We start from the raw sequence: 18,111 nt of genomic DNA, 5'->3' as shown, positions 1-18,111 counted from the left end.
AAATCTTCGGCACATTTTTGCCTTGTTCCAATGTTCCCAAAGACCTCATGGTTTCCACCTATCCGAGTGTCTCTTTTCTTTATAGAAGGCTATGAACTAAGAAACTGATAGGCCTCCATACACTGGAAAAGTACTAGCACATTACTAAGGGCCATGATTCAAAAATCTAAAGGGTAGGAGGACTGCTCAAAAGATTTCCACACAGGCAGGGTGCCGGTGCCTCACGCCTGTAATCCTAGCTCTGAGATCTGAGCATCACGGTTCAAAGCCAGCCCCAGCAGGAAAGTCTATGAGACTCTTATCTCCAATAAACCACTAGAAAACCAGAAGTGACGGGGCTGGGAAGGTGGCTCAGTGGTAGAGCGCTTGCCTTGCATGCCTGAGGCCCTGGGTTTGATTCCTCAGCACCACATAAGCAAAAAGAAAAAAGCCGGAAGTGGCGCTGTGGCTCAAGTGGTAGAGTGCTCGCCTTGAGCTGAAGAGCTGAGGGACAGCGCCCAGGCCCAGAGTTCAGGCCCCACGACGGGACCCAAAAATAAAAAGAAAAGAAAACCAGAAGTGACAATGTGGCTCAAGTGGTAGAGCACTCGCCTTAGCTGAAGAGAACTAGGACAGTGCCCAAGCCCAGAGTTCAAGCCCCACAACAAGATTTCCACACAGGGAGCCAGTGGCTCAAGCCTATAATCCTACCTACTCAGGAGGCTGAGATCTGAGGATCATGTTTTGAAGCCAGCCCAGCAGAAAAGTCTGTGAGATGCTTACCAAACTACTAAGAAAAAGCCAGAAGTGGTGCTGTGGCTCAAGTGGTGGAGCCTTGAGCACAAAAAGGCTGAGGGACAGTAACCAGGACCAGAGTTTAAGCCCCAGGACTGGGTGGGGTGGGGGGAAGGGATTTTCACAACTATTATTGTTCATTCAGCATTGAAATAGAAATATGTGCCAGGCGCTGGTGGCTCACGCCTGTAATCCTAGCTACTCAGGAGGCTGAGATCTGAGGATCTCGGTTCAAAGCCAGCCCAGGCAGGAAAGACCGTGAGACTCCTATCTCCAATAAACCACCAGAAAACTGGAAGTGGTGCTGTAGCTCAAGTGGTAGAGCGCTCGCCTTGAGCTGAAGAGCTGAGGGACAGCACTCAGGCCCAGAGTTCAAGCCCCATGGCTGACCAAAAAAAAAAAAAAAATGTTCCATTGGACCTGCTTTACTAAATTGAGGGAGAAAGATACCATCTTATTTCAAATGATCACTTGATGTAGTACAATTTAACTTGGCAGGACCAATGGAGGATGTTGCGTGTCTAAATGAATAAATCTGAATAGACCACTGATGTTTTTATGGCAGAACATTGTACTGTAAACAGCCAACCACTGTTCAGGATCTACTGTATTCATACACCACTGGTTGGAACATTAGGCTATCAGCAGGCTTTACTCTCCTAGATGAAGCAGTTATGATCTAGAATCAGAGAATGAGAACACTTACGCTTTTCACCCACAAATGGTTCTACCATTACTTACTGGCAAAAAGCTCCACTCCTGAGTTTTAGGATCATATTTTTCTACCACATCAATAGGAGACTGCTGACTTCCAAAACCTCCAACCACCAAAAGCACTTCATTGGCTCCTGGGATAGAGGTAGGAGAGGAAAAGGTTACTTTTTCTTGCAACCTGGCAACCTTGTTGCAAGATAAGTTAAGGGCAAAGGCTTAGGAACCAACTGATAAAATTTTGCTTGTTTTTCAGAAGAATATATAGATTCAAAATTTAAAAAATACATATTTAAAGCTGGGTGCTGGTGGCTCACGCCTATACTCCTAGCTACTCAGGAAGCTGAGATCTGAGGATCATGGTTCAAAGCCAGCCCAGGCAGGAAAGTCCGTGAGCCTCTTATCTCCAATAAACCACTCAAAAACCAGAAGTGGAACTGTGGTTCAAGTGGTAGAGTGCTTTCCTTGAGCTGTAGAGCTGAGGGACAGCGCCCAAGCCCAGAGTTCAAGCCCCATGACCGACCAAAAACAAACACATATTTATTTGAAATAAATTCAAACATCTTCCTTGTAAAAATACTTAATATACAATGTGCATTATTACAGAACATAAGTGAACCCTCAAAAACATTACTACACAGCTAAAGGAACACTTCTTACACATATATACCCGCAAAAGTACTTGTTAGAATCAGGTGTGGGGCCCTGTTGGTACACTGAGAAAAATGGATGCTCAAGTGCTGAAACTTACAAAGATCTTTTACAGATAGATCTTCTAGCCATCAAATGAAAAAAAGTATCTTGGTGGTTACCATACAGAAGATTCAGGCTGTCTAAATTATTCTCTGTAATACGCTCACCTTCCCAAAATTATCCAACAGGAAAAAAAAATACACCAAAGGTGTTTCTTGTTATAGGGTTCCCACAAACACACTGTCCACTCTAAAGTAGGTCAGATAACTGGGAGCAATCAGTTTGGAGTCTTATTTATTTATTCTGAGTCTTATGTTACTGTTGGTTGTGTTTAGATCATTGTGCGATCTGCTGTATGTTTCCCTGGTCTTAATTTTGTGAAAATCTGCTTCCCAAAAGAGAATCAGTGGTGCTACAAAAGTAAGGTAAGTGGCAATGTGTTTAACTTATGCAATGAAGTGAAATTTTTAAATTTATTGAAAGGAAGCTTTTCAGAATAATATGTGAATTTAGGGCTAATCCTGATTTGAAGAAATGAAATGTCCAAAAATAGACAACAAATAATTGCAGTAAGAAATTAAGCAAATATGTATTTGATATCTAATGATGACAGTAGGAATTCTGTATGCTATGTGTTTTATTTAGTTTTTCTGAGACAGGGTCTCAGAAGGCTAGCCTGTGCTAGCCTTGAAGTCATGATCTCCCTGCCTCTACCTCCCATGTGCTGGAACTGCAGATATGTACCACCACATATAGCTACGTATTTTCACATGTGGTTTTTCACATGTGTTCATAGGGATTCTGTGTGTTTTAGAGACACACACTGAAGTATGATACACTGAAATAGAATTATATTGTGTCTGGAATTCTGATAATTAGCAGTGAGTTGATCATTGTTGAAATTGGGTGATGGGTATAGCAGATCACTGAAATTTTTCTTGGCAACAAATATAAGCCATGTAGTTAAGCTCATTTTCTAAGAGGGTACCTGTCCTGTATACTTACTAAACAAAGTAGCCCCTTCTCCAAAGTGACCTAACAGGTCCCAGCAGGCAGCTCACATTCCATCTGGAGAAGCAAATTGTCTAAAGGCAGGATCTTTTAATATTAATGTAATTTTTTCCTTTTTTCTTTTTTTAATTGTTATTTTAAAGATGATGCATATAGGGATTACAGTTATGTAAGTCAGGAAACAAGTACATTTCTTTTTTGATAACGTTACCCCTTCCCTCACTCTCTCCTAGTTAACTAGTGCAATTTTATGTGCCCAAAAGTCCTTCCTCTTTTCATTCTAGAATGGGCAAAACTAACATACACAAGGAAAGGGGAGAGGTGATTGAGAACATACCACTTACAACATGGCATTCAAGTTAATCTATCAAGCCCAGATCTAAAAAAGCTGAAATAAAGTTGTACCATACACATAATACTTGACAATTTATGAAGTCCTTTTGTACTTACCTCCTATAATCCCAGAACAGATATGAGACAGAGATAGTGAAGATATTCTTAGGTTAGAGGAAGTAAAGCTTAGAATGGCAGTGACTTGTCTAAGATAAGACAATAAAGATTAAAAACAGGTCTGCAAAGAGGTTTTTGTACATAATATAGAATGTTCATTTCAACTATGTTGTGTTCCCTGTAAAAGGTAGTTGAAAGCATCCCTCATTCTGCCAAGATGCCAACTTACCTAGACGAGCCCTTGTCCTGGGTCCCTGCATCTGACTCCGAAGTTCAGGCCTCAGATGGAACTTCTTTGCTTCATCAACTAGATCTCTGCACTGTAAGCTACAGCGGATGAAAGGCTGAAACAATACAGTGAGCACTTAGTACAGTGAACCACAAGGGCAATTTCTAATACTGAAAGAAAAAGGACACATAAAAAATTAACAATATAGGGCTGGGTAGGTGGCTTAGGGTAGAGCTCTTGCCTTGCATGCATGAGGCCCTGGGTTCGATTCCTCAGCACCACATAAGCAAAAAGAAAAAAGCCGGAAGTGGCGCTGTGGCTCAAGTGGTAGAGTGCTAGCCTTGAGCTGAAGAGCTGAGGGACAGCACCCAGGCCCAGAGTTCAGGCCCCACAACCGGACCCCCCCACAAAAAAAATTAACAATATAGAAAACCAATTTTCAAAGGCCTGTGATGTCAGGAGGATGGCCGTGGGTTTACAGAAATGATTTTAAAAATTTCCTTTTTCTTTCTTTATTTTTGGTGCTAGTCCTGGGGCTTGAATTCAGGCCCTGGGCACTGTCCCTGGGTGCATGTGCGCGCGCGCGCGTGCGTGCGTGCGTGTGTGCGTGCGTGCGTGTGTGTGTGTGTGTGTGTTTAATTGGAGATAAGAATCTCAAAATCTTTGCTGCCTAAGCTGTCTTCAAACTTCTGAGATCCTCAAATCTCAGCTTCCGGAGTAGCAAGGATTATAGGCATGAGCCACCAACACCTAGCTAATTTCCTTTTTCAAGTAGTTATAGATTTTATTTGGAGCAAGGGGAGCAATACTGGGGGGTTTAAACTCAGGGCAATGCACTTAGGCTGGCACTCTACCATAAGCCATAATCTTCAGCCTTGTTTTTCCCTGGGTTTTAGGATAGGGTTTTGCTTCTTGCTCAGGTGCACCCCTGACTGCGACCTGACTACTTTATGCTTCCTGTAGTTGCTGGATGACAGGCATGCACCACTATATCCAGCTGTGGGTTGAGACAGGGTTTCCATGAACTTTTCTGCCCAATCTCAGCTTCCCTAGTAGCTATGATTATAGGCATGAACCATGGGTGCCTGGATTTCAACCTTTTCTTTTGGTCAGTCATAGAGCTTGAACTCGGGGTCTGGATGCTGTCCCTGAGTTTCGTGCTCAAAGCTAGTGGTCTACCACTTTGAGCCACAGCTCCACTTCTGGTTTTCTGGTTAGTTGGAGATAAGAATCTCACAGACTTTCCTGGCAGGCTGGCTTTGAACCTCAGCTCTCAGCTTCCTGAGACTCTAGGATTACAGGCATGAGCCACCAGCACCTGGCTTTCAGTCTTTTCTGAAATGACTTCCTCAAAGGTCACATCATTGTCATAATTCTCACACCTGTTTCCAGCCAAGCTCTGTATTGTCCTTTGCCTCCCATAGTCTCTGTATCCTCCTCCACTATGCTCTCTGGCTCAGAAGACTGGTCCATTTGAATGATTCAATTGGGCTGCAACTCTGTGGCTTCTTGTTAAGGTTGGCTCACCAAAGGACCAAAGGTCAAGGGCTGGGAATGTGGCTTAGTGGTAGAGTGCTTGTCTACCATGCATAAAGTCCTGGGTTCCATTCCTCAATACCACATGAACAGAAAAAGCCAGAAGTAGGGCTGTGGATCAGTGGTAGAGTGCTAGCCTTGAGCACAGAGAGGCTTAGGGACAGTGCCCAGGCCCTGAGTTCAAGTCACGGACTTGGGCGGGGGGGAGGGGGGGTGTCAAGGCTTTATTTCCTTTTATTTATTTTTTGGCAGGCACTCTATCACTTGAGCCAGGCTCCCAGCCCTGGTCAAGGTTTCTTCCTAGGCATTGAGTCTATAATACTCTTTTCTTTTAGGTTCTGGTAGCCATTCTGGCCTTTCAAGTTTAAGGGTTGTTAACAGATTTAAAGGCTCTCAACCCAAATATTTCACTAATTTGTTGCTTCTCTATACTTACACCTTTGCAAAAAGTTCCTTTATATAAACCTTTCTTAAAATTGTACCATTTTGAACACACCATCTCTTTCTTCTGATTAAATGAACTTCTCATTAAATGAACCTGATTAAATGGAAGTTCTAATTGCACAGCACATCCATTAACCTGACCCACTAAGTTTTCAGTACGCATTAGAAAGGAATAATACCAAATATTGATATGCAAGACATGGTTCTAAAATTAAGTCTGCATATTAACTTACCAGGTACAATAATCTATAAGATATATACTATTCTGTTCTATAGATAAGTTGAAGCACAAAAAATATTCATCTGAGCTGGGCACCGGCGGCTCAGACCTATAATCCTAACTACTCAGGAGGCTGAGATCTAAAGATTTTGATTCAAAGCCAGCCCCGGCAGGAGACTCTTATCTCCAATAAACCACTAGAAAACCAGAGGTGGTGCTGTGACTCAAGTGGTAGGGCACTCGCCTTGAGCTGAAGAGCGCAGGGACAGCGCCCAGGCCCAGAGTTCAAGCCCCATGACCGACAAAAAAAATAAAAAATAAAAAATTAATCTGGGGCTGGGAAGGTGGCTCAGTGGTAGAGTGCTTGCCTTGCATGCATGAGGCCCTGGGTTCGATTCCTCAACACCACATAAGCAGAAAAAGCCAGAAGTGGCACTGTGGCTCATGTGGTAGAGTGCTAGTCTTGAGCTGAAGAGCTGAGGAACAGCACCCAGGCCCCATGACTGGCCAAAAATGAAAAATTAAAAAAAAAATTAATCTGTTTAAGGTTCACTTAGGAAGTGCTGGATGTGGGGTTTCAGCCCCTATTCTGGCTTCAGAATCTGTGTACTTAACCAACCACAATTAAAGAACTGGACATGGATATATGTATAAGTTGCAAGAAAAATTACAAATAGGAAAAATGAGTTTGAGATGTGACACTAACCAGCTGGAAACCTTTTAAAGCAAATGATAAAACTGTCTTTGTGGTTAACTTTTAGAAAGATCCAGAGTGGGCCAGAGAAGGAACTTATTCAATGATTTTTAACATACAGATATAAATCAGTGTTTACCTATTATACAGTCCAGGTAACACAGGTGATACATGTGATAAAAATTATGAAAACATTGATGCCAGGTGCGGTGGTAGATGCCTGTCATCTTCTCTGCACTGGGAAGCAGAAGCAGGAAGGTCTTGAGATCAAAGTCAGTCTAGGGAGCTCAAGGTTACCCCTGGCTATACAGAGAGACTCTGTTGCAAAAATGTAAGGGGGTAGGAATATAGTTCAGTGATAGAAAGCTTCCTACAATGTGTAAGGCCCTAGGTTCAACCTCTAGTACTACAAATAAAAAATTCTGAAAACACAAAGAGTTTAAGTTGAAAAAACACTTTTTTTTTTTGGCTCTAGGTTTAACTCAGGGCTTATGCTCTATTGCTGAGCTGCACCTTTAGCCCTTTTCTGAGATAAGATCTTGTTTCCTGCCAGATGTGTGCCTAGACTGTGATCAACCTGTTTCAGGTTTCCCACTGTAGCTGGGATGACAAATGTGCACTACTACGCCAGCTTCTTTTTCAAAAAGTCTCAAGCTTTTCTGTCTGGGTTTACCTGGCACCAGGACTCCTCCCAACCTTGCACACAGCTAAGATAACAAGCATGGGCCACATATCTATTGGTTGAAAAAGGTCTCAAGTGAATGCACATAGTGATTTTCTTTTTCTTTTTGGGTCCGATCGTGGGGCCTGAACTCTGGGCCTGGGTGCTGTCCCTCAGCTCTTCAGCTCAAGGCTAGCGCTTTACCACCTGAGCCACAGCGCCACTTCCGGCTTTTTTCTTTTTGCTTATGTGGTGCTGGGGAATTGAACCCAGGGCCTCATGCATGCAAGGCAAACGCTCTATCACTGAGCCACCTTCCCAGCCCCGCACATAGTGATTTTCTAGAGCACAGTACCCAGCTTGGAAAAACACTTCTATAGACAAATTCATCATGACCAAATTTAAAACTAAAATGCATCAGCCTCATTTCATGCTGGCTACACTAAAGAATAAAATGGCCTGCTGAGAAAACCATCTCTGTTTTTCTTTTCAGGGCAAGAGACAAAGTTTATCATCTGATGCTGCTTAAATAAAACTCCTAGTGATGGGGTTGTGGCACTTTCCTAGTAAGCTCAAGGTCAAATTCAATACCTAGAACCAGAAGAAAGAAAAAAACTAGCACCTCAAACCAAAATCCCCTTAGAAGTATGTAAAACAGAAAGCCAATAAAACAAAATTAAATTATCACAAATTTTCATTTGTGTCAAGAACTTCACTTGCCAAGTAATGACCTTTTCTTAGAAATGTGCATGGAGGGGCTGGGAAGGTGGTTCAGTGGTAGAGCGCTTGCCTTGCATGCATGAGGCCCTGGGTTCAATTCCCCAGCACCACATAAGCAAAAAGAAAAAAGCCGGAAGTGGTGCTGTGGCTCAAGTGGTAGAGTGCTAGCCTTGAGCTGAAGAGCTGAGGGACAGCACCCAGGCCCAGAGTTCAGGCCCCACGACCGGAACCCCCCCCCCCCCCCGCAAAAAAAAGAAATATGCATGGAGAGTACCCTGAACCACCTGTCTTACATTCCGGGAGAAGCAAGCCAGGACTCTGTCTACATTGCAACTATCAGATTTTCCAAATACATTGCTAAGCTGCAACCGCTAGTCAAGGTTCTGGTTCCTGACCATCATGCATGACTTACCTCAGCATCTATTACATCTGTAATGTACCTGGGGGTCAGCAGGGGCATCCGCACATACTGTAGCAGGTCAGGTAAAGATTCTTCTCGCTCCTTCTTGGCATGCTTCACCCAATTGATGACAGCCTCAAAGACTGGCTCTTCTGAATCCACCTGTAAATGTGTACTTACACATCAAGGACAGCTGCTTTCTCAGCTCACAATCTCCCCCCAAAAACCATGGTTACTACTCTATTCTACTTCCTGTCACCTCCCACCATAATTTTCTACCTTCCAGAAATGGATAGGCTCTTGGGAAAACAATCTTTTCAGATGTAGGAAAAAGAACTTAAGTGAATAGGATTAAAAACAAAACCAAATACCAAAGTTAGTACCTAATAAAATTGTCACATGTTGACCATCATTTCACAATTTCTCTTATCTCTGATTTTTTATTAGGTCATATCTTCAATTTTTAGGGAGAGTGGGTAGGGAATTTTTTGCACTAGTTAAAATTGGCTCTTGAAATTACTTGTATTAATAACTGTCTAATAAGCTCCAGGCTCCTCACAACCCCAGGAGCAGGGGCTTTTCTTTTTTTGGGGTCCCGTTGTGGGGCCTGAACTCTGGGCCTGGGCGCTGTCCCTCAGCTCTTCAGCTCAAGGCTAGCACTCTACCACTTGAGCCACAGCGCCACTTCCGGCTTTTCTTTTCTTTTTGCTTATATTGTGCTGAGGAATCGAACCCAGGGCCTCATGCATGCAAGGCAAGCGCTCTACCACTGAGCCACTTTCCCAGCCCATGCGTGGGCTTTCTATAGCACTACATCTCATATTGCAGTTTTCAAGACATGGTCACTTGACATTTGAGCAATTACTAATTTTTATTGTTTTGGTTGGTTGTGGGGATTAAACTCTGGGCCTGGGTGCTGTCCCTCAGCTCTTCAGCTCAAGAAGGGAGCTCTACCATTTGAGCCACAGTGTCACTTCGGTTTTCTGGTGGTTTATTATTGGAGATAAGAGTTTCACAGACTTTCCTGCCTGGGCTGGCTTTGAACTGTGATCCTCAGATCTCAGTCTCCTGAGTAGCTAGGATTACAGGCGTGAGCCACCAGCGCCCAGCTTGAGCAATTACTATTAAGTCACTGCTATTTGAGATGATATATTTAATGAATGGGAACTTAAGTCTAGGCTCACATATGACAAACTGGACAAAGGAAAGCCTACATTATCAGAAAGATGCTAAGTACAATAATACCTAGGGCTTCCCAGAGACATATGAATGTGGGTTCTGTGTCCTTCCCATTTACCCCTCGAGCATGTATATTCTGAGAGAGACCTTTTTAAGTTTCAGGCTAATCTCATTAACAAAACAAAATAGCTTGTGAACTTTTCCAAAGAATTATGGTACTCTATAGGCTGGGAAGGTGGCTCAGTGGTAGAGTGCTTGCCTTGCATGCCTGAGGCCCTGGGTTCAATTCCTCAGCACCACATAAGCATAAAGAAAAAAGCCGGAAGTGGTGCTGTGGCTCAAGCGGTAGAGTGCTAGCCTTGAGCTGAAGAGCTGAGGGACAGCGCCCAGGCCCAGAGTTCAGGCCCCACGACCGGACCAAAAAAAAAAAAAAAAAAAAAAAAAAGAATTATGGTACTCTAGAAAGAAGTGCAGGAAATGTTACAGAAAAGTCTGATTTCATGGCTTTATTGAACCTTAACAAAGTGCCAGGCACTGTGCTGAAACTGATAAGACAGTGGTGAACAAATCAAACAGATATGAGCCTGGATCTTTGTTTGTTTGTTTGTTTTGGGTCCAGTCATGGGGCCTGAACTCTGGGCATGGGCGCTGTCCCTCAGCTCTTCAGCTCAAGGCTAGCGCTCTACCACTTGAGCCATAGCGCCACTTCTGGCTTTTTTCTTTTTGTTTATGTGGTGCTGAGGAATCAAACCCAGGGCCTCTGGCATGCAAGGCATGTGCTCTACCACTGAGCCACCTTCCCAGCCCCATGATCCTGGATCTTAAGGGAAGAAACAACTGTGGAGAACAATCTGTGGTTTGATTCGGCTGTGCTAGGGATATGGGACAGAACAACATGAGATTTGCTAATTCAGAACTGATGAAATCAGGGAAGCGTCCCTGAGGAAGCACTGTGTTGAAATTGGATGAGGAGGATAAGAGTACTTTTAGGCAAACAGCAGAACACATCCAGAAGCACCAGACTAGGTACACTGAACAACCTGGTAGCCGCTATCCAAGTTGACTATTAACATTTAAATAAACTAAAAATAAGTTTAAAATTCGGCTTCTCAATTGTACTAAATACAGTTCAGGTGCCCAACAACATGTGGCCAGTGACTTCACTATCAAACTTGACAGCACAGATTGTTTCTATCTTCTAGTATACAGCAATAACCTAAAGCAATTAGAACTGAGGGATTAGAATTGAGGAATTAGAATTGCAATTAGAAAAGCAATTAGAATTGAGGAAACTGGTGGCTAGTGTAGAATGAGTGAGGGAAACAGCTGAAGGTCAATCAGAGAGGCTGTGAGAAGACTAATGTACTTTAAGAATAACTGAAAGTCAGGAAGAAGGGCTGTGACTCAAACAGTAGAGCACCAGCTTTGACTGAAAAGCCAAGCAAGGGCAAGACTCTGAGTGCAAGTCCCCATAATCACACAGAAAGAAGAGGAGAAGGGAGGGGAAGGGAGACTGAACTAGAGGTCTTTAAAATTTTTCAGGCTAGTAATATAATCTGATTGATATTTTGTAAAGATTACACTGATGTCACTTAGCTGCTACTCTAAAACAACAGGTCAGAGATGGAAGACATGTGGACTAGAGCTGTGGCAATGGTGGTAAGCTATTGAGGTAATGGAGAAAGGACTCATCTCTGAATAACTAGAAGTGGAGGAAAGTACACAAGGATGCTCAAGATTAAAAAAAAATTATTCAAAGACAAGACAGGTACTGGTGCCTCATGTCTGTAACCCTAGCTACTCAGGATGTTGAGCTCTGAGGCTGTGGTTTGAGACTCTTATCTCCAATTTAACACCCAAAAGCTAGAAGTAGAGTCATGGTTCAAGTGGTAGTCCCAATTCTTTCACACCCCTCCCACAAATACCAAAATAATGGTTCATGATAGATTCTGACTCATTCTAGGTTTAAATATGACAAATCAATTGAAAGATGGAGTTTCCAATGATGAGCAGAGTTTAATTTTACTAAAGGTAATTAAAATTACAGAGAAACAGCTAAACTAGGGGTAGGAACTCAATGTTAATGTAGGAAAATAAATGTTACCACAATAATTTTCAAAGATTTCTCTTCTGTACCAGGCAGTGGCATTCTCATTCAACGCTCAGAACAGCCAGGCACTGGTGGCTCCTGCCAAGTCTGACTGTAAAAAATTGTGTTGATTTAACTAATATGACATATTACTCTCCACTGTTTTAACTGCTTTTGTTTTATTTAATAAGAGGAAGTGTTCATTAGCAACTGGAAGCCAGACATCTGCTTCCTCTTTACGGATAGGATAGCATATGGACTAACAAAAAAAATATTTTGTCTTTCTAGAAAAAGCAAAGTCCAAATATGATACAAATTTGAGAAAAATTTTCATCTCAGCTCTTGATTACTTACCTGCTCTTTTCCATCTTACTTTATTTCTAAGCCTGTAATAGCCCCTAACTAAACGACTCCTGTGCCTGCTTTCTGATTTGAACAATTAGGCGTTGCTCAAGTGATAGAGCACCTATCTAGCAAGGGAAAGGTCCTGAGTTCAAGGCCTAGAATAGACAAAAAGAAATATAGCCAAGCAAGAAATGACCACATGATGAGTTCACAGCTTAAAATGGTTCAGCCAACATGCTCTGAAGCAGACTGCCAGAATTTGAATCCTGGCTGTCCATTCATTTACTAGCTATGGTGTCATGGTTAAACTTTGAGTCTCAGTGTCTCCTCCTCCAGAGAAATGGAGATATAAGAATTAAATAGGGGCTGGGAAGGTGGCTCAGTGGTAGAGCACTTGACTTGCATGCATGAGGCCCTGGGTTCCATTCCTCAGCACCACATAAGCAAAAAGAAAAAAGCCAGAAGTGGCACTGTAGCTCAAGTGGTAGAGCGCTAGCCTTAAGCTGAAGAGCTGAGGGATAGTGCCCAGGCCCAGAGTTCAGGCCCCACAACCGAACCCCGCCCCCCCCCAAAAAAGAATTAAATAAGCTGGGTGCTGGAGGCTCATGCCTGTAATCCTAGCTACTAAGGAGGCTGAGATCTGAGGATCACAGTTTAAAGCCATCCCAGGCAGGAAAGTCCATGAGACTCTTATCTCCAATAAACCACCAGAAAACTGAAGTGGTGTTGTGGCTCAAATGATAGAGTGCTAGCCTTGAGCTGAAGACCTGAGGGACAGGGCCCAGGCCTAGAGTTCAAGCCCTATGACAAATAAATAAATAAATAAATAAATAAATAAATAAATGCCAGGTGCTGGTAGCTCACACCTATAATCCTAACTATTCAGGAGGCTGAGATCTGAGGGTTCAATGCCATCCCAGACAGAAAATTCCATGAGACTCTAATCTCCCATAAACTACTCCAAAAAAGCCACAAGTGGCACTGTGGCTCAAGTGGTAGAGCACTAGCCTTGCATACAAAGAGGCTCAGGGACAGTGCCCAAGCCCTGAGTTTAAGCCCCAGGACTGACGGGAAAAAAACAAAACAAAACACCAAAACAACTACCAAAAAACCCTATCTCCAATCAACCTCAAAAAGCCAAAAGTAGACGGGCGCTGGTGGCAAGTGGTAGAGTGCTCGCCTTGAGCTGAAGAGCTGAAGGACAGCGCCCAGGCCCAGAGTTCAAGCCCCACGGCCGACCAAAAAAAAAAAAAAAAAAAAGCCAAAAGTGAAGCTGTCACCCAAAGTGGTAGAGCACTAGCCTTGAGCAAAGAAGCTCAGGGAAAGTGCTCAGGCCCTAAGTTCAAGCCCCAGGACTAGCAAAAAACAACAACAAAAAAAAAACGGTAAAAACACCAAAAATGAGTGGTGCCATGAGAACGGGAGCTCCAGGGCTGGGTTGTAACTCAATGGCACCATGCTTAGTGTCGTACTGGATACTGTGCTTGGCTAGCATGTGCAAGGCCCTGAATTTGATCCCCAGAAATGAAAACAAAGATATTTAAATGAATAAATAAATGAAAGCAAGTACACTCTCAAACACAGCAATTTTTCTTCTGTCTTGTTCACAGTTGGATTCCCAGTACTGGAACTATTCAGGGTATAGGAACATGCACAATAAATACTGGGCAAATGAGCCAACAATAACTGCTGAGTAAGTACTCCTTACATCATTGCCATTTGAAGTGAGCTCCAAGTTTGAGGGCGCATTACATTCACTTTATCTTCTCTACAGTCAAGAAAAACCAAGATATGCTATAAATGACTGGTTTCTGTAGGTCTGCAGAACATTTCCTTTGGTATGCCTGGCATGTCAGCACAGGATCCAGTGTGGTACACCAGTAAGGGTGAGAACTAAAATTTTAGCGAATTCTTCACTCAGCAACAGCTTTGAAGAGCCTCTCCTCTGGGCTGACAGGAACAGCACATAAAAATGCACTCTCAGCCGGGCGCTGGTGGCTCACGCCTGTAATCCTAGCTACTCAGGAGGCTGAGATCTGAGGATCGCGGTTCAAAGCCAGCCCGGGCAGGAGAGACCGTGAGACTCTTATCTCCAATAAACCACCAGAAAACCGGAAGAGGCGCTGTAGGTCAAGTGGTAGAGCGCTGGCCTTGAGCTGAAGAGCTGAGGGACAGCGCCCAGGCCCAGAGTTCAAGCCCCACGACCGACAAAAAAAAAAAAAAAGCACTCTCATCAACTTTCCCTCAGCTACTAAAGAAGAGTTTGAAATTGTCTCAAACTTATTAAGAAAAACATTTAAGACCTTTTATTATTTTATATAAAAATTTTTACTTCTAACAAAATAAATCAGAGCGTAATCCCTTAGTTTGTAAAAAGTTTTTACATCATCTAGTTTTTTATCATATACATATTTTTCCCCCCAGTACTAGGGTTTGAATCAGGAACCTTATGTATGCTGGGACAAACTTTTTACCACTGAGCAATACTTATAGCCCTTTTTGTTGAGCTATTTTTCAGATTAGAGTCTTACATTTTTTGCTGGGGTCAGCCTAAACTTGAACCTACCACCTATACTTTCCTGTAGCTGGATTTCAGATATGAGCCACTACATCTAAACCTTAGAATTTCCTCCTCCTCCTCCTCCTCCTCCTTCTTCGTCGTCGTCTTCTTCTTTGTCTTCATCTTCTTCTTCTCCTTCCTCGTCCTCTTCCTCCTCCTCCTTCTCCCTTCCTCCTCCTTCCTCCTCCTCCTTCTTCTTTTTTGGCTGGTCCTGGGGCCTGAACTTTGGGCCAGGGTGCTATCCCTGAGCTCTTTTGCTGAAGACAAGTGCTCTACCACTTGGAACCACGGCACCATTTCTAGTTTTTCTGGTAGTTAACTGGGGAAAAGTCTCACAGACTGCTCTGCCAGGGCTGGCTTTGAACTGCAATCCTCAGGTCTCAGCCTCTTGAGTAGCTATGATTACAGCCACCAGTGCCTGGCTTTAGAATTTCTTTTTTTTTTTTCCTTTGTTTATCAAAACCATAAGCATTTTATAAAGAACTCAAACTGAGTACTGTCTGAGACAAAGGGATTGAGAATTTGAGACCAGTGGGCTACACACTCTCTCACCAGAGAGACAGACAGACAGAAAGGCAGAAACACAGACTAATAGCTCATGAAATTATGGAGGAAATTCTATGGGAACATAAAACTGACATAATCTTATTCTCCAGTAAAGCAATCTTCCAAAATCCGGGACCATAAGAGGGATGTTTGGTGAAACTGTCCATACAGAGCCATTAAGTCTGCTTTAGATGAGCAGGGATATTGGTGGATCCTGCTCCAGGTAGGCCAGGGACCCTGAGGGATGTCCGCTGGCTTTTTGTGCTGCAGGTTGATGTCCTCTAGCACCTGCTGCCAATGCCGCACCTTCGTCAGGTGCTTCTGGACCAGTGTATCCTTCCGCTGCAACTCATTCCTTAGTTCTGAGACATCCTCTTTGATAACTTGCTCTGGTTTCTGGACAGAAAACTGCAATCTTTTTTGTAAGAAAAAGCATTCTGTTTGTCTTGCAATGTACAGAAACTTTTGGATACACTGATCAACACCAGTTCGAATTTCTTCCTGATCAGTTCCATTGACATAGTCCTGACTCACAAGAGAGGCATAGCAAGCCTCCAATGATGACTGCAACTCGCCCACCAATGTAGTGTTAGAACTTCTCGGAGCTCCCGGAGCTGCTTGAAGAAGCGAGGCTTGGCCCAGGAGGCCAGGTGAGGGTGGCGGGGGCCCGGGTAGCTGTCCTGAGAACATCCCTCCCAGTGGAGCTGCCATACCTGGAACGACTGCTTTAGAATTTCTTTAAATAGCAAATTTTGGACTTGGGGCATGGCTGAAGTGGTAGAGTGCTACCTAACAAGTGTGAGACCCATAGTACTGTTCCCACCAAATAAAGGGTAAAGAAAAAGAGGAGCTGGGCACTGGCTCACACCTGTAATCCTAGCTACTCAGGAGGCTGAGATCTGATAATCGCAGTTCAAAGCCAGCCCAGGCAGGAAAGTCCATGAGACTCTTATCTCCAATAAACCACCAGAGAACCGGAAGTGGCGCTGTAGCTCAAGTGGTAGAGTGCTAGTCTTGAGCTGAAGAGCTGAGGGACAGAGCCCAGGCCCAGAGTTCAAGCCCCATGACCAACCAACCAAAAAAAAAGAGGAATTAACAAATTCCTTCTCTAATACTGAGACCATCAATCAAATTTTTATTCCCTCCTTTAAATCTTGTGTCTAAACTGAGGCACACCAGGCTGAGAGTAACTGCAGTAATATAGTGCTTGTTAACAAGTGTAAAGCCCCAAGTTTGATCATTAGCACCACAAAAAAGATAAGTAAATAAATGAGGTACACCTGGAAATGTGCCACTAACTTCTGGAAATCAACTAATTTAACTTAATTTTCCTATTACAAGAGGAAGGAAGGGGGAAAAAAACAAAACGACGACAACGAAAACTCTCAAGCATGTCTGAAAAATCAAATTTCTTCTGTGGGAAATAAAACCCAACAGATACATTGTTCTTTTACCACAGGCTTTGCTAGCCACTTTTTCCTAAAACCTACTAGCTAAAGAATTAGGTCACTGGAGATTAAAGCTACAGGCTCCAAAGACATTTATTAATCCTATATTGTATTTCTCACTCCCAGTCTTAGTCTAATAACTATAAAATATGCAACTAAATTGCTGCTCCGACTCCAGTACTCTGATGTAGGATTAGGACTGAGATGTCCCCCCCTACCCCCCCTTGGTCAGGTGTGAGGCTTGAACTCAAGAGCCTGGGCACTGTTCCTGAGCTCTTTTCCTCAAGGCTATTGCTCTACCACTTTTGAGCTCTGGCATCACTTCCAGGAGAGGTTTTTCTAGCCTTCTTTCCTCTGCTAGGTGAGGCACTACCCCTTTGCTACCCAGCTCACATGGCCTTCCTCACCTCTCCTGCTCCACATGACAGTTATAAGCTTTCACCTGTTCACAAAGGGCCTTATCACCAAACTTTTGCTGCTCCTTTGGACAAAAGTTTACTCTCCTTCCTTCTATATAATCTTACCTTAGATAGCTCATTTTACTCTATTATTATTATTGTCTATCTTTTTTGTTTGTTTTTTTTGGGGAGGTCCGGTCGTGGAGCCTGAACTCTGGGCTTGGGCGCTGTCCCTCAGCTCTTCAGCTCAAGGCTAGCGCTCTACCACTTGAGCCACAGCGCCACTGCCGGCTTTTTTCTTTTTTTGCTTATGTGGTGCTGAGGAATCGAACCCAGGGCCTCATGCATGCAAGGCAAGCGCTCTACCACTGAGTCACCTTCCCAGCCCTATTGTCTATCTTTATTACTATGCTATGAACAAACTATACCTCATCCAGTTTTGGATCTATAACACCTGACAGAATTGTTGCTCCATGGTACAAAATTTTTACATGTCTGTAAAATGGGAGAATAAGTAAACAACATTTGGTGAAAATGGAACTTCCTTCCAATTTCTGATCATTCTATACTCTCTAATAGAAATTCCTAAGCACTGGTATCATGTATTTAATGGAAGAAAGCAACATACTGTACAAATAAAGGGAGCCACTGTGGACACTTGACCGTGAAGCCCTGAGAAAAAAAAAAACAGCATGTCTACCCTATAGAGTTTGCCGGCTGTGAAGAAAGCATTAAGACCCAGGTGTTAGGAGCTCAGGCCTGTAATCCTAGCTACTCAGGAGGCTGAGGTCTGAGGATTATGGTTCAAAGCCAGCCCAGATAGTAAAGTCCATGAGATTCTTATCACCAATTAACTACCAAAAAGCTGGATATGGTGCTGTAGCTCAAAGTGATACAGTGCTAGCCTTGAGCTTAAAAAAGCTCAGGGACAGTGCCCAGTCTCTGAATTCAAGCTCCAGGACTGGCACAAAAAAAAAAGAAAGCTTTAAGAGCCAGCCAAATG

The 18,111-nt window shown here is 43.3% G+C and overlaps 1 protein-coding gene and 1 pseudogene across 5 annotated transcripts in view; both read right to left on the bottom strand.

The window, feature by feature from the left end:
- Positions 1–18,111, bottom strand: part of Klhl12 (kelch like family member 12) — a 43,021-nt gene that overhangs the window by 7,702 nt on the left and 17,208 nt on the right. For 3 of the 4 annotated variants that reach the window (XR_011376338.1, XM_070041808.1, XM_070041809.1), the window contains exons 6-8: positions 8,556–8,705; positions 3,869–3,983; positions 1,516–1,622 (exon numbers count right to left, since the gene is read on the bottom strand). Coding sequence is in view for 3 of the 4 variants with exons in the window: in XM_070041808.1 (XP_069897909.1) it covers positions 1,516–1,622; positions 3,869–3,983; positions 8,556–8,705 (372 nt within the window). In the remaining variant the exon portion in view is untranslated. The remainder of the gene's footprint in view (positions 1–1,515; positions 1,623–3,868; positions 3,984–8,555; positions 8,706–18,111) is intronic. The other variant, XM_070041810.1, reaches the window with a different exon arrangement.
- On the bottom strand, positions 14,476–18,100 carry LOC138841173 (mediator of RNA polymerase II transcription subunit 28 pseudogene; annotated as a pseudogene). Its single transcript, XR_011376339.1, has one exon. The product of XR_011376339.1 is annotated as a mediator of RNA polymerase II transcription subunit 28 pseudogene (transcript).

The sequence above is a fragment of the Dipodomys merriami genome, unplaced genomic scaffold, assembly GCF_024711535.1.
Source record: "Dipodomys merriami isolate MVZ:Mamm:240054 unplaced genomic scaffold, mDipMer1.0.p SCAF_31, whole genome shotgun sequence".
In the NCBI taxonomy this organism is placed as follows: Eukaryota; Metazoa; Chordata; class Mammalia; order Rodentia; family Heteromyidae; genus Dipodomys; species Dipodomys merriami.
The sequence above is the reverse complement of the archived record's forward strand: the minus strand, read 5'-3'. Positions and strand labels throughout refer to the sequence as shown.